At 42.2% G+C, this 22,187-nt stretch overlaps 1 protein-coding gene across 1 annotated transcript in view; it reads right to left on the bottom strand.

Moving 5' to 3' along the window:
* Window positions 1–22,187, bottom strand: part of CEP57L1 (centrosomal protein 57 like 1) — a 237,698-nt gene that overhangs the window by 21,787 nt on the left and 193,724 nt on the right. Inside the window, exons 31-37 of the mRNA XM_081294808.1 lie at window positions 19,511–19,664; window positions 17,442–17,537; window positions 15,763–15,915; window positions 11,758–11,987; window positions 10,749–10,887; window positions 9,117–9,237; window positions 2,233–2,342 (exon numbers count right to left, since the gene is read on the bottom strand). Of these exons, the coding sequence (XP_081150934.1) occupies window positions 2,233–2,342; window positions 9,117–9,237; window positions 10,749–10,887; window positions 11,758–11,987; window positions 15,763–15,915; window positions 17,442–17,537; window positions 19,511–19,664 (1,003 nt within the window). The remainder of the gene's footprint in view (window positions 1–2,232; window positions 2,343–9,116; window positions 9,238–10,748; window positions 10,888–11,757; window positions 11,988–15,762; window positions 15,916–17,441; window positions 17,538–19,510; window positions 19,665–22,187) is intronic.

The following is a 22,187-nucleotide window of genomic DNA, read 5'->3' as shown; positions in this document are numbered from 1 at the left end:
CTAGTGAAGCTCACTGCTGATCTTCCATTTCTTCTTAATTTGAATGAACAATATCTCTACGTGCAATTACTATGGGGTGTGTTTAAAACATGGGACAATTTGCCCATAGTCTGAAGGATATTACCTCCTTATCACATGGAAGAACTGTCATAGAAGAGTAATGCAGTATTATATCAATAATTTGCAGACTTTTATCTAATCTGCATTCATGAACAGATTATTAGTTTTAAAAAATAAATGGTTAATCAGTTAAAAAAAAAAAAGATTCATTGTCAGGGGTCAGAACCATGATCTGTGGCATCTCAGAAAAGAGAATCCATGGTGGAGATGTGGGGTTGTGGAGCCTGCAGACCAAATCCAGCTCAGGAGGCGCTGACTAAAGCAAGAGCTGCCTAGGATTGGGGGAAGGCTTAGGAGAGACTGAGCTCCCTGTCACTGCAGATGATCTAGAAGAGTCTGGATGCTGGAGGGACCCAAGCATCCTGAGGGCCCATGATTCCTAGACACTGGCAGACCAATCCCAACCTCTTCGAGAGTTTCTGGAGTTTCAGTTGCACCTGCTATGGGTTCGCCCTGCCTAGCCATGCCCATATTTCTTCCCTACAAGATTTTATCCTGGGTGCTAAGCATACAGAGGAGCATACAGGGAGCAAAAATTGAACCACAAAATTGTCGAGGTTGTTTAATTGGTGCATTAAAGTCATACATAATAGTATGTTGTTTGCTTTTATTGTGGTAAAATATTTATAAGGTAATATTTGTCATTTTAACTATCTTCAAGTGTACAGTTCAGTGACATGTTGTTGGGAAACTGTCACTACCAGCCATCTCTGGAAATCTTTTCATCTTGTAGAACTAAAACTTTGTGGTACAATAACTCCTCTCCTCCTCTCCCTAGCCTCTGGCAACCACCATTCTATTTTTTGAATCTATAAATTTGACTTCTCTAGTTACCTTAAAAAAATGGAGTCAGATAGTATTTTCCTTTCATTTCACTTAGTATACATCCTCAATGTGTCTATATTGTAGCATGGATCTGCATTTCCTTCCTTTTTAAGGCGAGCCACATTTTTAATGCAAATATTTTTCTGAGTATGTCCTGCCCTCTCTATCTGTGTACCCCCTCATCACAGTGTATGGTCCCATGTTTGTGTATAATGGAAAGCTGAAAAACTACGTCAACCATCAACATCTGAGGAAGAATGTATCGCCAACCAAGCATGTGAATTCTTTACTTCATAATTAAGAACTGAAGTGTTTATTATAAAATGATGAAGAACACTTTCAGAAACTTAGAAAAATGTGTTTCAAGAAAGCATTGTTTAAAAATTGAGCACATTTTGCCAAAACAGATTTTTAAAATGATTGAATATTGGTGATTCATATCTACCCAAAACATTTATTAATCATCCTAAAAATTTTATGTCCAAACATCCACGTTTACTCTCTTATTCTGCTTTTTCAGTGGATTTTCTTGATTTAGCTAAGCACTTCCTGCCAAGAGTAAATATGTTTTGAAATTCCAAGGATAGTGTGTGTGTATTAAATACATACTCCTGTTAAGTATAATAATATAGAGTGGTATGGACCCACATATTTTTCTGGCAGGATGTACACACAAAAATTACTGGTGCCACTTCCCTTTGTGGAGAAGGAACCAGGTGGTGGATGGGATGGGGATGTCACTCAGTGGCAGAGTGTCCAGCATGTTTGAAGCCCTGGGTTTGATCTCTGGCACTGACGAAAAAAGGAGGGGGAGGGGGAGGGGGAGGGGGAGGAGGAAGATGGAATGGGGAAAGAATGAAGATGTTACCTTTTTGTGCTGTTGGCTTTTTTTTTTTTCATATTGTAGATTTTTAAAATGTTTTCTAGTTAGTAGTGTTATAGGCTCTTTTGGTTTTCCTCTAAAATTTTCTGTACTAACAGATAAACAACAGGAATGAGGCAAAACATAAAAGTCAACACATTACAAACTCCAAAGTTGCTTTAATCACCTGACTAAATTCAAAATCAGCCAATATATTTTTCTGTCTACTCAGATCTTTATAGACATCAGACTTTTTCCAATATTCATATTGCAACAAACTATTACAATTTGGGATTCAGATTCAGTTTTCATATCATCATTCTTCAGGAGTAAAGGAAACATTAGGAGCTGTGTTAAATGATGAAGTGTTCCTTTGGGTTTATATTTAAAAAAAAAAAACAGAATGACTAATTTTCAATACATACCTCTGGTCCACTATCCTGGTAATTCTCCATTAATTTCTGTATAAATTTCTCAACTATTTGTGGTCTTGCAACTGAAAAATTTTCTTTCATGACTTGATGTTTCCAAAGATCTAGGAGGGAAAACATGTCAACACTGGTATCGCAAAACACCAAGCGTCATTAACAGCTATGAAATGGCAGCTCTCTGAGACCACCATGGGCACCACAAGCTGTCATTTCCATATGCACTAAAACCTGGGTGAGGCAGCAGAGGGGAGGTGGTAGTCAAGGACCCAGAACTCTCTGGAACATAGAATAAGGAAGATCTCTGGCAAGATTCCTAATGAAAAGATTTAGAAAAGCATTTCCGGAATACAGTAAACAAGGTTCTGTTACCATAACTAAAAAGCATGAGTGAACCATTACTATTGGTCCTATAAGATGCCTATTTTCACTAATATCCTGTGTCTGAGCAATATTTCTAGTCTAACACAGCTAACAGAAACAAATGAGCGACATGGCTGAGACGTGCAACGAGGCATGTACTGTTGTCAGGGTAACATTGTTTATGGCAGCAAATGCTTGGAAACTCCACAGGTGTCCCTCATTCAGGATCTGGTTACTTAAAATATGATATGTCCTTTTGATAAAGTAATATACAGCTATTGAAAAAAGAAAGTCTCCCTATACTTATGAGCAAAAACTAATAATAAAAACAACTATAGATTAAGTTACAATAGCAAAGTGCAGAACAGTAGATATAAAATGATATCTTTAAAAAATTTTTTTTGTACTTGTAGATGAACAGCATGCCATTATTTATCTATTTATTTTTATGTGGTGCTAAGGATTGAACCCAGTGCCTCACATGTGCTAGGTAAGCGCTCTACCACTGAGCTACAGCCCCAGCCCCTAAAATGTCATCTTTAATAAAAAGATACAATAAACACAATTGGAAGGATATGGCCTCAAGACTATTCAGGGTCATTGCTCCAGAAACTTCCTGGTCTTTTTCCTGTGTCATCACTTCTCCTCTCTGGCCTGGATCATTCACAATGGCACCTGCATTTCTCCCATTAAAATAATAAAAATCCTTCTCTTGAAACTGCCCCCCACCTTACTCCATCAGCTGTGGCCTCATTTCTTTGTATCCTTTTATAGCAAAATTCCCAGAAAGAGATGTCTACACTGAAACTGTCCTTGGCTTGTCTCAAATTCCTTCTTAAACCCCTTCACCTGGTTTTCATTTCCACCAGTCTGCTGAAACCGATTTTGTCATGAGTGCCAACCATTTCCTCTGGTTAAAGACAGTGGTTTTACTTCCCTACTGGCAGCATTTCACCCGATGTGTTAACTTCCTGAGAAAGTTCCTTCACTAGGCATTGGGACGTTACTCTGGCTGGTTTCCCTTGTACTTGGATGTCTGCTCCTTCTAGGATTCTTTCACTGGTTATCTTTCTCTCCTCCCAGCTCAGAGTGTCCCAGGGCTCAGGCCTTGGTTCAGCTCCTCACATACCCACTTTCTTCGCTAGCTCATCTTGACTCGCGGCTCAATCTCACTCACATAGTGACAACTCTCAAAGTTAGACCCAATACCCACTGAGCCTCTCTTCTTGCAGTCTAAAAGGCATTAAAGGCCTAACTTAGGAGCAAATTCCCAGTTTTTCCTCCCTAACTTATTTCATCAACAGCCTATTTTGTCTCAGCTCAAGGAAATTCTATTTTCCCACCACTCAGGTCAAAAAATCTTAGAGTCATAATGAACTCATCTCCTTCTCCCATCTCCAATAGTACGCAATCTGTTAGTGCCTCCTTCAAAATCTACCCAGAGTCTGACCACTTACCTTTCCCTCTACTCCCAGCTCTGAGTCACCATCTCCTCTTGTTGGATTATTGCCACAGCCTCCAAACCAACCTCTCCCTTCTTTCATCCTTTCTTCCTTCATAGTCTACCCTCAATATATCAGCCAGAGAGAATCCGGTAAAATAGAAACCAGATCATTCAAAACCAGGGGCATTTTCAAAATAAGTGCTAAAGTCCTTACCAGGCTCTGCATGACCAGTCCTCCTTGCCCCATCCCTATCTGACTTCATCCCCTGCTCTCTTCCCTCACACCCCCTCCTCCAGTCACACTTGGGGTTGCTGTTCCCACATTAGCAGTACATGCTTTACTTAGGATTTTCGATTGAGTTGTGCCTTCTGTCTGGGATGCTCTTCACTTGAACACCCTCTTACTAACTCAGAGAGGTCTACTCTGATCCAATGCCCCCTCTTCAAGCCTTTTCAAAATCATCCTCCATACTCCATTATTTTTTTAAAAAATGTGGTTTATTGCTTGCTGTCTCTCCTATTCTTGATTATAAACTCCACAAGAGTAAGGATTTTTTGCTTATGAAAGTAAGGATGTATCCCTACATCAGCACCTAATATGTGGTAGCCTAGAACATAGGAGATGCTCAGTAAATCATGATCAAATCAAAGAATGAATTAACATGTGCATAAAGAAGTACATGAGATTTATAAAAATAATGAAATTGGTTATGGATATAGGTGGCAGAATGGTCACAAGGGGATCAATAGTGGCAAGGAGAATTCTATCTATTTTTATGTTGTTTGTGTTTTGAACCCTGTGGATATGTGTATTACCTACTAAAGTAAAATCAAAATAAAAAATGATATCATTAGAACAATGTAAAACTATCCAGCCTTCTTAACTTCCATATAGGAGAGCAAGAGCACATGTGTGTGTTAATTACCTTGGTGAGACTGGCCTGGTAGGACTAACTTCCTCAGGCATGGTCTCAGAGGAGCCTTGGAATTGTTCACCAGAGCCAAGTCCCACTCTGCTCCCCTTTCTGTTACAGGGGTGCTGGCCAGCAGCAAGAATGCCCACCAGGCCTCTCCCTGTCCCCAGCTGTTTCTAACTTCAGATGAGATTTCCTACTTGTGCCCTCAAGTTTTCTGATAGGAGTTTTCCGTGCACAAAAGGGGAGTGTCCAGCACAGACTGCCCAGAAACGTGGCTATGACAGCTGCAGCCTCTTAGGTTTGCTCATACTGTCCTATTTAATGAGGGGTGTTGGTTTTGAAGATGGGATTCCACATTTCTTTCTACAATTGGCTGCTTTCCATAATAAACATATAAATCTGAGCTTGCTTTTCCTTTAGGAAATAAAGGTGGTAGACAGACGTATCGCCATCGTCCCAACACAGTTGAAGTAGAAAATTCCAGGGTTCATGTGCCCAGAGTTCATACTTCTTAAGACTTTAGTAAGTGTAAGCTTTGACAAGACAGGGTTCATGTATATTAAAGAAAATTTTTCAGACAGGAATATGGATAACTTTTCCAGGGTACTGGTATGGCAGGTCTCTGGCTTGCTGAGAAGCCTGGTGAGGGACTTCATCTGTCATGCACCTCTAGTTTGGGGACCATCACCAGGGAAACGGCCCACTGAGCCAATGTGGGGTTTAGCTTTGGCTCAGCTAAAGAGGAAGTACTCTAACCAGATGTTGGGAAGGTTTCCCAGCACTCTTCCTGCTTGCAAATTCAAGTTCAGACATGCACGTGTATCTGCAGGCAGGAGTGGGGGTGAGGGGAGCCAGGGAGAGTGAAATCCATCCAAGAAAACTCAGTCCTCACAGAGGGGAGTTTGCTGTCTCCAAAAGTGTCTTATTCTCAGTGTGTGTGTGTGTGTGTGTGTGTTTGTGTGTGGTCATGGCTTCTTTAAGATGAAGCAGCAGTTTTTGACAGGGAAGTGGGAGGGCGACAACACACTAGAGGTTAAACTGGAATTTTGTTATCCCTTTTCACTCTCTTCCCAGGGTCTTTGATTTCCTGTGGGCCAAACCACTTACCCTCCCTCCCTCTCTAAACTGCACCCTGGCCCAGCCTCCTCCCTAGAGAAGGACACCTTGCCTGGGTAACATTTCACTTCCCTAACACAACTGCTTGTCCTCTGCACCTGAGGGGCCCCTGTGTCTTAACCCAGGGTGGAAGTGAAACTCCTCTCAACTGGCAGCCTCACAACTGCCAGTCAAGTCCGTTCTTCTGACCAGCCAGGGGGCCTGAGAAGTGGGCAAGTCAAAAGGCGTATTGTGTGAACTATATGTATGTGTCTTGTACGCCTGTTTTTCAATGTGCTCCCCAGAACACTAATTCTTTGAGTTAATAATTAATGCTCCTAAGGGGAGAAAAGGGTTCTGTGGTCAAATAAATTAAAAACCATTGCATTTTCTCTCTTTCCTGACCATAGGGTAATAATGCATGCTGGGGTAATAAAGGCCCTGAGGTCCAGAGTAGAGGAGACTTTTCAACATGATTTACCCTGATTTTTCCAAACTTATTTTGATAATAAGGAACTAGCACCAGGACCAGATCTGGATGTCATATCTTCTGAGCATCCCTGACCAACTGGAAACTCATGTAGTCACTGCATAAAAAGATTAATTTCCAAGACATGGTAGGAAGGAAGGGAGGAGTTAGAGGGAGTGAGGTATTCCAGGGTTCCATTTTGGCAGGTATAAATGTAGACACAAGAGTTGGCCAAGAGAGAAAGCAAAGACCCTGAGAGAAAGAACAAGAGCCTCTGCTTTCTGCCAGTTCTCAATACTCTCCAATACCACCTCCCTCTGGAGAAATCACTGGCCCCAAGCTAAACTTGACCAGTAGCTGGTCTTTGCACAAAATGGCCCCTGCTTGGAAGCCCCATCTTGCTGCTGAGATGAATGGTAGGTGGGTGGGAATTCCAAGGTTTTAGCGCCTTCTTTAGTGATTCCTGAGCCCACAGAGGTCTTGAAAAGACCAAACTGAAGAAATGCATCCAAAGTACCCTTGGCAAACAGTGGGGTGATAGTCACTGGCATTGGAGAAACTCAGTAAAGGAGGAGAGCCGGGTCTCCCCCTAGAGTCATGCCCAACAGACCAAAGGAAAAAATCAAAATAAAACCAAAGCAAAACAACAGCAGCTACAACAAACCCCCTTGTTGGCACTTATTTTAAAAATCTTATAAGTAAGGAATCCAAATAAGGTTTAGAACTGGTCAGTAAACTCCAGTAAAGGTAAGGTTTCGTTATGTCAACCTGACCACAGTTAAAAATAACTCTACCCTTCTCCTCTACTTGGCCCTACTGACCCCTTATTGAAAGCCTTTTTCCAGTGCAACCACAAGCACCCTGAACATGGCAGCCCAGCCACAAAGCAAACATGCTGCCCTCACCCCAGGGTGTCTCCTAAGAACAACAGCTGGAAACAAGCAGATGGCTGCACCTGCCCTGTGCTTATGGATTTTCTCCACGGACTCTGAAGGGAGCCGCCCAATGCAGCAAACAGCACAAACAACAGGAGCTTTGTGTCTTGCGAAGTGTTCCGTAACTGGAGCTCAGTCACACTAGGCTCTCCTGTGACATTTAGAGACGCTCAGTGGGGGAGTGGTTTGTCCTCTTATTGCACAGTCTTTTCCCAAAGCCCTGCTTATGAATTTAGTTACTCAAGCACTGATAAAATGAGAAAATGACAACGTCTTTATACAGGTGGGTGGGGGAGGCAATATCTTAGGTGAGGACTGAGGTTATTATTAACATTGCAATGTCCACAGATTTCCTCTCAAAAGAAAAACCGAATTTGCTTTGTGAGTCAGACAGCCCCTCCCTAGATCAAAGGTTATAGATTTTCCTGTAGAATTATAAGGAGCTAAGAGTCAGTAGGTAGTTGTAGTTCGGACAGGACCAGTTATATAATCTACACAGCCTGGTGCAATGAAAATTCTTGTTCAAAAAAAAAAAAAAAAGGAAAAGAGTAGCTTTAAAAGACATTAATATACTAAGCGTTTCCTTTTCTCTGCAGTCCCTCTTGACCTGTCATGGTGTTTTTATTTGCTTTAATCTTGCCCTCCTTTGGAAATCCTAGGAGGACAAGGGAGAGCTTCATGAGCACCCCATGGCCCCACCTATGATTCGGTGCATAAATATATGTGACCCAGCAGCTACCAGAATGAGTTACTGTGACTTGATCAGGGTTGGAGAAGTTGAGCCAGGTGTCTGCCCTTCTCGTGGGTCCATTGTGACCTCTAACCTGGGATACTGTAGGTACCCCTGGTGGGCTAGCGAATCACCCTTACTGGGTTACCCACTGAACACACCGTGATGCTGCCTTTTTGGTGCCTGAGACAGTGCCAGCTATTCACACCCAACCTTGGGCACCTGTGCCCAGGTCCCCCTGGGGGTGAAGGGTGGCAGTGATTGAAGGGTGAGGATGGAGGAGGAGGTTAGCGATGCCAGAGGACAGAGGAGCAGGCAGCTGAAGAGCACTCTGTGCACAGTGGGCAGGCAGCAGAAAGAGGTCTGAGCCAAGACTCCTCAGGCTCAGTGCATGCTCCATGACTCACTGGACTTAAAAAGCACAAACTCTAAGCTGAGTTTAGTTCTCAGAGGAAACAATTTTGAATGCCTTCCCACCTAAGATTTTCACGTATATATGTCACTCGTATGACACATGCATGTAAGAATGAATTTTGTACTTCTTTATTTCATTTATGAGTTAATCAGCATAGTTGAGAATAAAATATGAGCTAGGTTGTAGCTCAGTGGTTGAGAGCTCGCCTTGCACGCATGAGGCACTGGGTTTGATCCTCAGCACCACATAAAAAAAATAAATAAATAAAACAAAGATATTGTTTCCATATACAACTACAAAAAAGTTAAAAAAGAAAAGCTAAAGTACTTTTTCTATTTAAAGCCTTTTAAGTGGAAGAAAAGAAGCCTAAGTGTTAGTAGTATTTCTCTCAGGGTCAAGGTGTAAAAGGTAATTTTTGTATCATTGCAGCTTTTTTAAAAATAATGAATATGGACACATGGATGACTTTTATAATAAGAAAAAAATTTAAGTAATAAAATAAAGATGCTTTACCTGTTGGGAGAGTAGACTCTTCCTTGGACTTTTCTGATAAAACCAGTGTCATCTCTTTATTAACTTTTCTTAAGACCTCCTGGATCATATGAATTTCAATATTTTCCAGAAGTTTCTGAAGCTAAAGTAAGCATAGGTTGAGAGTCACTCCACACTAAGCTTATCCTCTGGACTCCCAAGTCCAAGTCCTGCAGGGGGGTTTTGAGTTCAGTTCTATCCCACAGTTATTTTCTCCCTGGGAAGAAGGAGGGGTTCTTTTCTTTGGCTCTGGGGGGTAGATACACCTCTGAGGAGACCAACATCTTTTTTTTCTGGCCCACACCCTGGTTGATAGAACACAACCCTTTTTACCAGTTCTGCTAAATTGCAAAAAGCACCATACCAGAGACGACCTCATGTCTTTTGGGGTCTGTCAAGGTGGCCATAAATGTTGTGAGCTGTCACTTCTTTAAGAGCCACCTTCAGGTTTGAAACTCAACTTAGATACCAAGGAGGATTTCATGAGAAGACTGAATGCTCCACACACCATGAAGAGAAAACTCTGCTCCAATACACATGAGCCCTCTCCCTGTCCACTAAGCTCATAAAGCCTGAAGTATATGTAAAACAACAACCCCCAGGGAAAAAGGGGAACAGCAACCCCCAAGGAGAAAGGAGGACAATGAGTCCCAGGAGACGGAAGGAAAACAATGGGCTCTGGACTTTCACCATTTCCCATTCTGACTACTCAACATACACGTTCTGCTACGATTAAATCTCTAATGATTAAGTTACACTAAACATTCTGTTATGATTAACTCTCACAAAAATCTATAAAACTCAGGTACTTCTTGTAACCAGTTGCTATTTTCTCTTCTGAAAAATGTGCTCCTCAAATGCTTAATAAAGCATTGCTGGTCCATCAAGGTCAAAAATAACCATTTCGGTTATTTTTGCTTTCAAAGTCCACCTGTTTCCTTGTTAGAAGATTCCTGGTGCTGGAGAGGAACCAGGGTTTAGAAGGATAAGCCATGATGCGCTTGGCCCTGGGACATGTGTGGGGGCTGAATCTACCTTGTGGCTTAGTGAACATCCTTTCTGTGTTGACAGCCAAACAACCAGGGTCTCTGCTTGCCTGTCACAATAAGCCCCACCACAGGGAGCTTGGGTCCCAGGATCAGGCCAAGCAAAGACATGGAAAAGACTTTTCCATATAGATCTCCCAACACCCAGAGTGGGCTAGTGCACACGTTATATTTTCTTATTTTCAGAAAAAAAAATTTACAAGGTATTATATTCAATATTTCATTTTTGCATGGACACTTGTGTGCTGGATGTTGTGTTTAAGATAGTACTGATTATGTTATTGACATTTCTTCTGAAGGTGCATCTCAATTGGAGAAAAATCAAAATAATGAAAATCTAAACATATAGAACTGAGACATTAAGAGGTAATGTCTGATCAAAGCCCCCAGATACATTTATTTATTTACTCCTCTCTTTCCCACACCCTGCAGCCTGCCCAGTGATTTCCAAACTTTCAATTTACCCTGAACTTCTTAGAAAAAATACCATATGAGTATATCTGTAGTTTTACATGCTAATGCCAAAAAGCAAGCTTTCCAAAGCAAATTTAAAATAGCTCCTGCATACCTGCTGAGTTTTTATTTCAATTTCTGAAGCTCCTTTGGGGGGAAGAATAGACTGGCTATTTATTATAAGTCTTTCAAATTCATCTTCTTTTCCCATCTGCCTAGCTATAGCTTTCATGCTGGGGTAGAGAATGTCAGCTCTATCAAAGAGGAGAAATAGAAATTAGCAAACAAACATTTTTTTTCTTATTCTGATTCTCTGGCAATTATTTTCATTCACTTTATATTTCCTGCCATCAGGTACAAACCTCCCAGTCCATTTACAGACACATCAACAACTAAATTCACCACTCCCTCAGTCAATATTAAATCCTGAGGTCTTTTCCCATTTGGGTACATATAATTTCAGTCCTCATTTTTCAAAATATTGACAAGGCTTCTCATCCCTTGGTTACCAGGAATACTGACTATAATAACATCACCAGATAGACGATTCCCACCGTGCCAAAGTGAAATCTTCTGAAGCTCAGGAAGGTCTGGGGTGGTGGGTGGATGCTTGTTTGGTCATACCTGTGGCAGAAGCATGTGCCTTTCTTGACTGTTAAGTCATTCCAGCCAAGGCCTACCGCCAAGGCCTGCACCACCTCGCACACCTACAGCTTCATGCTACATGTCCATATTACACTCTGCCTTCAATGCCTCAATTGTGCACAGACTCTAATGGGGCCAAGAGAGAGGAGGAGTAACTACCAGCAGCAGCAGCAGCAACAGGTGTCCATCTAGGATACTATGAGCTAAAAAACCTAAGAGTCAGCACTGTGGGGTCACTTGAGAAATACAAGTTCCTAGGGACAGGTAAAAGATAGTGTAGCTCAGTGGAATCCAGCTCCATCCTTGAAGTTAATACAACCCAGCTTTTCCTCTCCTGCACTGTCTGTTGAGAGTGTTGCCAGCTGCCATGGGCTCAATAGATCTGGGTGTACTAGGATTCATGGACCAAATCTCATCTCCCCATCAAGAGGCCCTTGGGCTCTACTCACTGACGTGAATTTCTGCCTCAGCACACTCACTCATAGAGCTCCGAGTACTGTTTGTGGAAGGAGACGGAGCTGATGTCCTGGTCTCCCAGCTTGAGCCGGCCCCAGTGATCCTTCAGTACTTCCAGCTGCTTCCACAGCATCAGAAATGATCTCAGCAGAGCAAAGGACGTCACCACATCGCATTGGCCCTCCAGCAGCTTGGAAATCTTTGGGCTGCTTTGAAATTGACTTTTGACTCCTGGCACTTTGGACCACTCTGGCTGAAAGCATTACAGAAATCCTTTATTGATGGTGGACAATATGGCTCAGCTTTTTACATGCAGCCCCATGCAAAACAAAATTTTTGTGGAGACTGAATGTTCTCCTCATTTACAGGTCTGTAGCACATGTCAAGCAGAGTGAGGTTCAGAATCCTTCCTGAGCAGACAGTGTACAGAAAGGATTGAAATGTCTCACTGAGTTTCAGCTTTCAGATTGGGACTTGAACCATTTATTTAAAAAATTCTCTTACTTGCATATTAAGATTTTATTTGGCTTAAAAAAACAACAACAGTGTTTCATGTTTAGCCTCTGCATTCTTGAAAGTGTTCACCACATTTGAGATTCAAGACAACACCATGGTGGAGCAGTAATATAACTAACTTTTCATTGGGAATTTTACCCAAGTTATGAACATGGAGATGGAAACTTAAGTTTATCCTATCTCCTGTTCCTTTTCCATTCTGTAAAAGAACATTAGATAGAGAACATTTCTTTTCATTTGAATGTATTATTCAATAGGCAATTTTACTTTAAAATGATGATTTGTTCATTTGTTCACAGATGCTTTCCTTAAGTATTTGTTGAAGGGCTGCTGTTGGTCCTGGAGGAAGGGAAGGGGGAAAGGTTTTAGGCCTCTGTTCTCCTGCAGTTAATGGAGTGAGGGGGCAGGGCTACGCAGAGAGGGGCAGACAAAATGGGGACCTCGGTGCAAGTCCTCAGGCTGACCACAATGACTCAGTCACAGAAAAAGCAGCTTTCCTTCACAGACCAAATGGCAAATCCCATGATTTGAATCAGAGAACATTCAGGTGACAGTATCTTAGACACTCAAGTTTCCTGCCTAGGAACAGAAAGAGCAACCCAGAGTTGTTGGATCCTAGATCAGTGCTGTTCACATATCCAAAAAAAGGTGTGTCTGCCAAGAGAGGGTTGGTCAGAGTACCCAAAGGAGAATTGGCAAGGCAGACCCACGAGAGACTGAGCTCCCACAGATAGCTGGCAAGCCCTGAGGCTTGTGGCCTCCTAAGCAACCAGCTTGTCCACAGATTTCCAGATTTGTCTTATGCTTAAAATCCTTTCACCAAATAAAATCTTGGATAGTCGCCCAAAATATCCAACAGAACAAAGCTACAAACAGGGACACAGAGCGGGCAGACTAGAGACCTCATCATTAGCCCCATTTTCTCAAGAAGCCCCAAGGTGTCTCTGAGAAAATCAAGGGCTCCTTGGATTATACTTTAAAAGACCTTTGAGCTAATTCATCACCTTTGCTTTGGGGTTTTGGATACTGAAATCTGGAGAGATCATAGCATTGTTATATAGCTGGGCCAGGATTACCCAGGAGTCCTGACTCACAAGGCAGTGTGGAGTCCAGTGCTTCCTAGTGTCTATAAATAAAAATATAACATAAAATAAAAACTAATTAAAATAATAATATTAAAGCAAGCCCACTTCTTTTTTTTGTATTTATTTTTTAGTGGTAGTTGGACACAATATCTTTATTTTATTTATTTATTTTTATGAAATTCTATGTACCCATTTGGGCACATATAATTTCAAAATAACGAATAGCCAGGATCAAACCCAGGATCTTGCATGTGCAAGGCAAGCGCTCTACCGCTGAGCCACAACCCCAGCCCCTAAAGCCCACTTCTTATTAAGAGTAAGTCGTTTCTATCTAAATGACTTTAAGGATGGGAGAAGGAAGAAGAGTCAGGATGGATAAAGAATAAAATGGAAAAGAGTAGGGAGTGTTAGGAAATGAAAGTAATCCATCAGAAACAGGGCCAGAAAATGGTAGATAGAGGGAGTGAAGGCCCCTGCATACTTCTCGATCTTGGCCTTAATTTTAGCACTACTTGGTCTACACTCAGTTCTGCAAATGATCCCTCTTGGTGAAACTTCTATTTCTGTTGTAGAATTTAGATGGCACACAGAAACCCACCTTTCCCCACCCTGAGTGGACAAAGTGGACTTGTGACTCAGTTTTAACTGAAAAACGCATAAGAGAAAACAATCTACTGGGAAGCTTCTAGAAAAGAATTTTCTTCTTGATAAAAGGAGAGCTCCTCGAGGAGAAAGTGTGTTTGCTCCTGTTTTTATCTTGCAAGGCCAAGGGAGACATTTTGAGTCCTTTGGTAGTGGTTAAGTGGTTGTACCAACCTGAACTGCTTTCTTCTAGTCTCCATTATGGAAGATCAATATTCTCTTATTTAAGTCATGGCTAGTGGGACAGATGCTATTGTGGCAGGGGCACTCTAATTGGCACAGAGGAGCATCAGTTCAAAGGTGGAGGATCAGAAAAAGTTTCCTAAAGAGAGAGGTTTGGAAGTTGAAATCTGAAGGATAAGGGGCTGATCAGGTGATGAGGTCAAAAGTCAGAAGAGAGGAGGTTTTTCACTGGAGAGACCAGGATGCACGAAGGCACAGAAGAGAACATGGTGCATTTGACAAAATATAAGTAGCTAACGGTAGAAATACTGGCAGGAGCCAAGTCATGAAGTTCCAGTTAAGGTATGTGGACTCTACTGTCAGGGTATTCAAAAGCCACCAGATGGTTGTAAGGAGGAAAGTGACATAATTAGGTTTTTATTTTAAAATATTACCCTGGTAAGTGGGCATGGTGGTGCACACCTGTAATCCCAGTGGCTCAGGAGGCTGAGGAAGGAGGATGGCAAATTCAAAGCCAGCCTCAGCAACTTAGTGAGGCTCTCAGCAATTTAGCAATATCCTGTCTCAAAATAAAAAAATAATTTAAAAAAAAGTCTAAGGATGTGGCTCATTGGCTAAGCACCCCTGGGAAAATCCGCAGTACCTGACCTCCTCTCCCCACCAAAATATATATATATCTTCCCCCCCCCCCCCCGTGGTAAATGGATTGGAAGGAGGCAAGATAAAGATAAAGTATATGGATTCTAGCAGATGGTTACAATCACAAACATCAACAGATCATGTTGATTTGGGATGGTAGAGATCTTAAAATAATAGGACTGCAAAACTTGGTGTCTGGTTGTGAAGTAGAATATAGAAAGAGGATTGAGTTTTAGGGGAGTAAAGTAAGCTCAGCTTTGTACACATTGTCTGTGAGATGGAACAATAGGAGATGTCCAGGAGGCAGGTGAAGATATGAATCTGTGGCTTGAGATTTGGCCTGGACATAAAGATTTCAGAGTTGTTGCATAAGTATCACCAGTAGATCATTTGCCTGCAGAGAGAGTGACGAATATGTGAGAGCCCTAAGGCCAGACAGTTAGGTTGGAATCGGTTTTCTCACCATGCATGCAGAATTGCTTCAAGTCATGGTATGAGGTGGGTAAGTGGCTCTTACCTTGAAGGGGTAAGCCCAAGGGAGGGAGTGCTGGTCTGGGGCCCACAGGTTTAGAGATGAAATAAGAGCACAAGCCTGAGAAGCTCACCTGGGGCTTCTGTTATGACCCTCTGGCTCTTTCTATTCTGGTCCTAAATGAGAGACTCTCAAGGAAAGCACTCAGCTGGAGTGTTTCAATGGATCTTCCATAACCTGGGTTTTATTTTTAAAATTAAAAAAAAAGGAAATACAACTGATCATGGAACTAAGTGTGAAAGAATGTGCTTTGGAGTAGCTTTCACAGCTACCCATGCTTCATTGTTGCTTTCATGTGACATCAGCACAGTCCTGGGACAACTGGAAAAGGTTATGGGAATGATGTGGTTCTCTCATCCATTATCTAGACAGGAAATTTCTTCCATACAACACAGCATGGGTTGATTATGTAGACTGTTCACCAAGAATACCTGTGTATTTTTGTCCAGTATGGCTTGCCATCCAAGGGGATCCTCCATGGTCATATGACAGCTGCTTAGCACATCTTCCATTAGCAGTTGCACACCCACCAGCTCTCCATGAGCCACCTTGCGGTCATGGTCACTCAGCCCACAAAGGCACAGCTAAAAAAAAAAAAAAAACTTCCCATTTTGAAGGCTTCTATATAAACTTCACATGTGGTTTTGGGGAAGAAAAGTAGGTGTTCATAAGCTATCTTTTCAACTATTAGAAAATCCATAAAAAACAAAACACTTGTAGCTTAAAGTCCTGTCCTGCTTGAACATATCAGACATTTGGCTCTGTGCAGAAGTATCAAGTTTCCCAGTCCTTACAGCAGATCTGTATATGGCAAATGCATAGTGTGATACTGATTTTCCTTTAAAACTACACATACAAGAAAAAAGTACTGTGGGGAGGGAAAACCTCAAATTGTGAACTGCAATTGTCTGACTGTTAGAATTATAATTTTTCAACCATTCTTACTTTTGGTGTATTAAAAACCTTTATACTTATTAGGAATTTTGAATGTATAAGCAAACAAAATAGTTCCCATCACCTGGCCCCACAACCATCGACTTAAAGCCACTCCTGACCCATCCCATTCACTCTCCACACCATATTTTGAAGAAAGGTTATGGTTGAATATACACACACACACACACACACACACACACACACACACACATACACATGCTCGGGTTGAATACACACACACATACACACACACACACACACACACACACACACACATCTCCAAGGATCAAAAGTGTATAGGCTAATATTTTACCATTGAACTACATCCCCAGACTATTTTTCAAATTTTATTTTGGGACATGGTCTCACTAAATTGACAAAGCTGGTCTCAAACTTGCAATCCTCCTCCTGCCTCTACCTCCTGAGTAGCTCTTTTCTATATTTTTAAAACTAAAAATACAGCTGGGCAAGGTGGTGCATGCCTGTAATCCTAGCAGCTTGGGAGGCTGAGGCAGGAGGATCACAAGTTCAAAGCCAGCCTCAGCAACAGTGAGGCACTAAAGCAACTCAGTGAGACCCCGTCTCTAAATAAAATACAAAATAGGGCTGGGGATGTGGCTTAGTGCTCGAGAGCCCCTGAGTTCAATCCCTGATGCCAAAAAACAAACAAACAAACAAACAACCCAATATTTACTTAGATAATGAGAAAACATGCGATGATTAAAGGAAACTAATAATTTAAAATAATTAAAAGAAGTTGACAATGAAAAACAAAAGAAATTCTCCGTATGACTCCTGCCTAAAAAAATGCCCTTCTCACTAGACAGGTCAGGAGTCACACGCCTCTGAGTTGCCAGCCTGGCAGTTTCTCTAAGAGGCCCAGACAGTGGGTAGTGATGGATAGCCACTCCTCTAGATCATTGCTGCCATGTGAACTTCAGCTGAGTCTACAACCAAGGTCAGTATCTGCTGAGAATATGATTCTCTTCCACAGGAAAAAAATATGACTCACCTTGCAGGATCAGGTTTATAGCTTCATAATTAAGCACCTACTTATCTCATAAATTATTCACCACTGGCTAGAATACGGAGGCTCTGACCTGTGGACCTACTGACACCCTGCCTCTCAGTCTGCTTACTGCTCTCTTTCCAACAAGTTGGAAGATATACCTACCTGCATATTATACTCTAGGGTATCTGGGCTACTACTTATAACAGGAAATGGTCCTCCATCTTCCAGAAATGCTCTCCAGGGGAATAGCACAGATGCCTAAAAGAACCAAATAATAGACATGGTAAAGCTGTTCTGTAACTCTAAGTTAAAGACATCTGTTTATGAACAGGATTTCTGCATTTGTACTCCAACACACTGTTGGATGATTCATTTATTATGTAGAAATACTTCTTGGTGGAGAATGTTTGATGATGTAGAGGAGGGAGTAATAATAATTATTTTTAATTATTTTTGCAGCAGATGGTTTCAGTGTAACTAGTCAACACTGCTGTTCAAAAGTTCCATAATAGCATAGCACCAATGGACCTATTTATAATCAACAAAAATAAACTTGCTTAAATGCTCTCAATATTAGGAATCTTAAAAAGTGGGCCTCATTATTGTGCTCTAATTTTAGATATCAACTCAAGACTGATGTCACAACTTATCACACAGGGGTCTCTGTCTTCTCCACATCACAGGACAACAGCCAAGGCATTGCCTATCCCCTATGACATCATGTGTGGCCCTGGATCCAGCGGCCCTACCTATGTAACCCCATTCTACACTTCTAGACCTGCTTCTGACTTCTGTCAATGATCAGAGCTAGAACTGATTCTGGTAGCAAGGACAGGACACTGCATCCACTTCATCCTAGATAATACCCAAAGGCAACCAGAGTGGTCCCAGTGGTCAAGGTCTAACTCTGTCTTCTAGATCTAAGTGAGGATCAAAGATTGGACTGAGAATCACTATCTCGTAGCTTAGAAGGATGGTACCTGCTTGGGGATGATGTGGGCATCATTTATGTTTTTTTTTTTTCTTTTTAAGAGACAGTGAGAGAGGGGAGAGAGAGAGAGAGCATTTTTTTTTAATATTTATTTTTTAGTTCTCGGCGGACACAACATCTTTGTTGGTATGTGGTGCTGAGGATCGAACCCGGGTCGCACGCATGCCAGGCGAGCGCGCTACCGCTTGAGCCACATCCCCAGCCCTCATTTATGTTTAATGCATATAATATCAAAACAGTTTTAAGTATTAGATTTTCAAGTAGAAATCCTGGGTTTGAGAGGTGATTTTAAAGATATATCCACAAATTCTTTGATAGTTTTCCCATCAAGAGATGGGCCTTAATTTCTGTCTCCCGGGATGTGATTGGACTTAGTGGCTCACTTTTAATGAATGGAATATGGGAGAAGTGATAAGATGTCACTTCTGAAATTAGGTAATAAAAAGGCTCTTACTCCCTCTTAGAGGGTTCGCTCTGGGGAAGCTGTCTGCCATGTTGTGAGAAAGCCTTGTAGAGAAGTTCACGTGAGTAAGCATGGAAGTGGATCTTCTGATCTGTCTACCAACAGCCATATGAGTGAACTTGGAAGCAGATACTCTTCCAGTTGCACCCTGAGATATTGGCAACATCTCGATGGCAGATTGTAAGAATCTCTGAGCCAGAAGGACCCACCTAAGCTTCTCCCACTTCCTGACCCTCGGTAACTATGTGAGATAATGAATGAATGTTTATTGTTTTAACCTATTAAACTTGGAGGATGGATTGTTCTGCAGCAATAGATAAGTAATGTAGTTTGTAACTTGGTGTTGCCCAGACTCTTCAGTAGTCTAATATCCAGCTTTCCTAAGCCTTGACCCTTATAGGAGTGGGAGGATACTGTTGTTCCTGCCTGAAAGCAATCCCAGTTGTCAGGATTTGACATTTGATAACATTTGTTGTAACAAGAGCTATTCAAAACTCAGCTGTTGACCCAATTAATGTACCATAATTTCTATCATTTATTTAATGGGTAAGATTATTTATTTTGCTACGAACTATGAGAAGATGAGCTCTTGCTTTTTTGAGCATTTGCAGAAAAGACCCAGACTGCTCCACTGGGCCAGTGAAAGGGCACCAGCAGAGACTGAAGGGCTTTAAAGAATCCAGACTCCTGCAAAACTTGAACCAAATGGAAACAAAGTGGCAAAATCCCCAGATAACAATGTACCTCTTATAGGTATAAAATACCTCTAAAACATACCTGGAGGCTCCGTGGATCCAGCAGCTGGGGCAGGCCGAGCTGTGAAGCAAAAATGCTCTTCCTGAGAGAGTTGCTCAGCGGTGGCAGCCCATGGCACATGACATCGGTGACAGACTGGTAGGCGGGAATATTTCCAGCTGCCAAAAATGTTCTCCTAATAAGACATGGGGGGACATTTCATTGAAAACGGTTACCAAAGCTCCTAAAGCTCAAAGCTTTCTTAAAAGCTACTGTAACAAGACAAGGTGGGAGACAGTGACAGGTTTCTTCCTCAGCCACATCACCCCCTGCACCCCTTCACACACCACCCTTCATTCACAGAGATCACAGCCTACAGGGAGAGCTTGATGCATCTAGACTGTTGGATAGAACTTTCTACAGTGGTAGAAACGTTCTAGATCTGTACTGTCCAATATACTTCCACAGGTGGCTATTGAACACTTGAAATGTGACTGCTGTGACCGAGGGATTAAATCTTAACTTTATTTCATTTAAATTAATATTAATTTTAATTAAATAACCACCTGCAGCTACCAAATTGGACAGTATACCTGCGGCTCTAGAACAAAAATATCAGTGTGTTTGTTAAACTATTTTAAGACCAATAGCTGAGACAACAGTTCTTGATATGTAAAATCAAATTTTAAACCAAATAAACAAAGTCAGGGGTTATGGAGAGAAAGGTTTTTGTTTTGTTTTAGACAGAACTTGGCTTTGTGTATCAAGAACCACAGACCCTGGAGCCAAGAGCATGAAATTTATACCGTAAGTGTAAATCAAATAAAGTAAGGAAGTATGCATGATAAATTAGGATTATTTTCTTGCCCAAAAGGAAATAAGAGTTTAACAAGGAAGGAAAGACTGTTTCTAGAGTTCTAGTGGATGCCTAAGAAAAGTGCTGACTCAGGGTGGGCTGGGGGAGGGTACCCCAGAGCACAAAGGACCTATTGCCTGGATCCTCCATGAGCATGGCCCAAGTCTCACAGACAGCAAATACCAAAAAGAAAAAAAAAAAAAGGAGATTAACAATTCCCCAGGGAGGTGTCAGTGCTGATGGAAGTGAGGTGGCCTCTAGAGACTACAGACCCTCAGAGTGTGGGGGAAAGAACTTGGGAGTGCCTGAGCCCCTCATAATGGGTGTCCAGGAAGAGCACTGAACAGTAGGCCAACAGAAGAGTCTGAGAGCGGAGCAGCTAACACACACAGAGATGGGCGATGTAGCTCCTTCTCCCCAACTGCCAGGATGACTTATAAGCAGCCCCAAGAACTCAGATCACCTTTGAGGGGAAATGAAGAAGGAGAAGGGTGTGGCATGAGGCAGCCTATAATTAAGGTCCAATATTACCTGCTACCTTGACATCTGGCAAATCAGAAGGGCCTCAAATGGCCTAACCACAAGGTCCCCTCCCATTCTGCTCCCAGCAGAAAGTCCCCCTTGTCCAATAGCCCTCCTTATCAAAGGCACCAGGTGCACCTCCTGCTTATCCCCCGAGTAGCAGTTTCGGTTTCCTGCCAGCGTGTGGAATTACTCACACAAACCACTCAAAGCCTCCTGCGGGAACCAGGGAGCACCACACCTCTGGAAGCTCCAGAGCCTGCCTCCCACAGGCCCTGCCCATTCACTCTGTGGCCCTGTGTGGCCCACAGGGCCTCTGTTCCTGGGCGGTGGGTACACATGCCTGATAAACTGCCATCCATCTCCCCTGCCCACTCTTGGGTGTCTCCTGTTCGGCCATCACCACAGGGAAGAAGCTTCCCTCACCAACAGGTGAGTAGGAGGCCATGAAAACAAAAGAAGCAGGGAAGAACTTTGAATCAACTGATTTTAAATCTCAAGATGGCCACTTTCAATTTTCAACCATGACTCAATGACATGGTACTGACAAGTTTAATGTTTTTGCCATCAGCAGAAGTAGAGACTTCAAAGGCAAATGAAAGGAGCTCTTTATTTGCACACTAAACAATCACACTAGTGTAAAAACTCTTTTTATATGTTAGTGAGTATTAATAATAAATATCTGAGTACTGAGACAATGGATAAAACTACTGATTTGTGATTTTTGCGGGGAGGTTTGCTAGGGATTGAACCCACAGCCTTATGCATGCGAAGGCTGTGTGCAGTTCATGTGCTTTGCCACTGAACTATATCCCTGGCCCTAAACCTACTGATTTATCATGATAGCTCAGAGATGGACCTTGGAGTTGCCCAAAGGATATATAAACATTTTCTTCTGCTTCTTTTCTCATGGTACTCAATGGGCCCTGCTGAGGAACCCATGATTTACTCAACACCCATGTGACTGGTCTATCAAGCACCCGGTGTCAAGGTGCTGTGCTGGGGACTGTTTGAGATGTAAGCAAGAGTCCCACACAGGCTCTGACCTTCCAGCCCAATAGAACCCAGTGAGGCAGAGCTGCTGGTGACCGCCCTCTAAATTCCCAACGCCTTTTGTATATGCACACCTCTCGGTGTGTGTGCTTGCTTAAAATCATGGTGTCCAAAAGCAGAACATTCTAACAGAAACAGGCTGACATCAAGAGCACAGAAGCAGAGTATCCTGGCACAACCTCTCCCCACATAGCTCCTCTCATGTCATTCCTGTCCATCTCTGCCACCAATCCACAGCCTTCTCTCTGTCCCAGCTTCCTCTGGTCCTCTGTTCACATCTTACTTGCC

The sequence above is a fragment of the Spermophilus citellus genome (genome assembly GCF_964194105.1).
Source record: "Spermophilus citellus genome assembly, chromosome: 5".
NCBI classification, from domain to species: Eukaryota; Metazoa; Chordata; class Mammalia; order Rodentia; family Sciuridae; genus Spermophilus; species Spermophilus citellus.
This window is presented reverse-complemented; position numbering and strand designations above follow the sequence as displayed.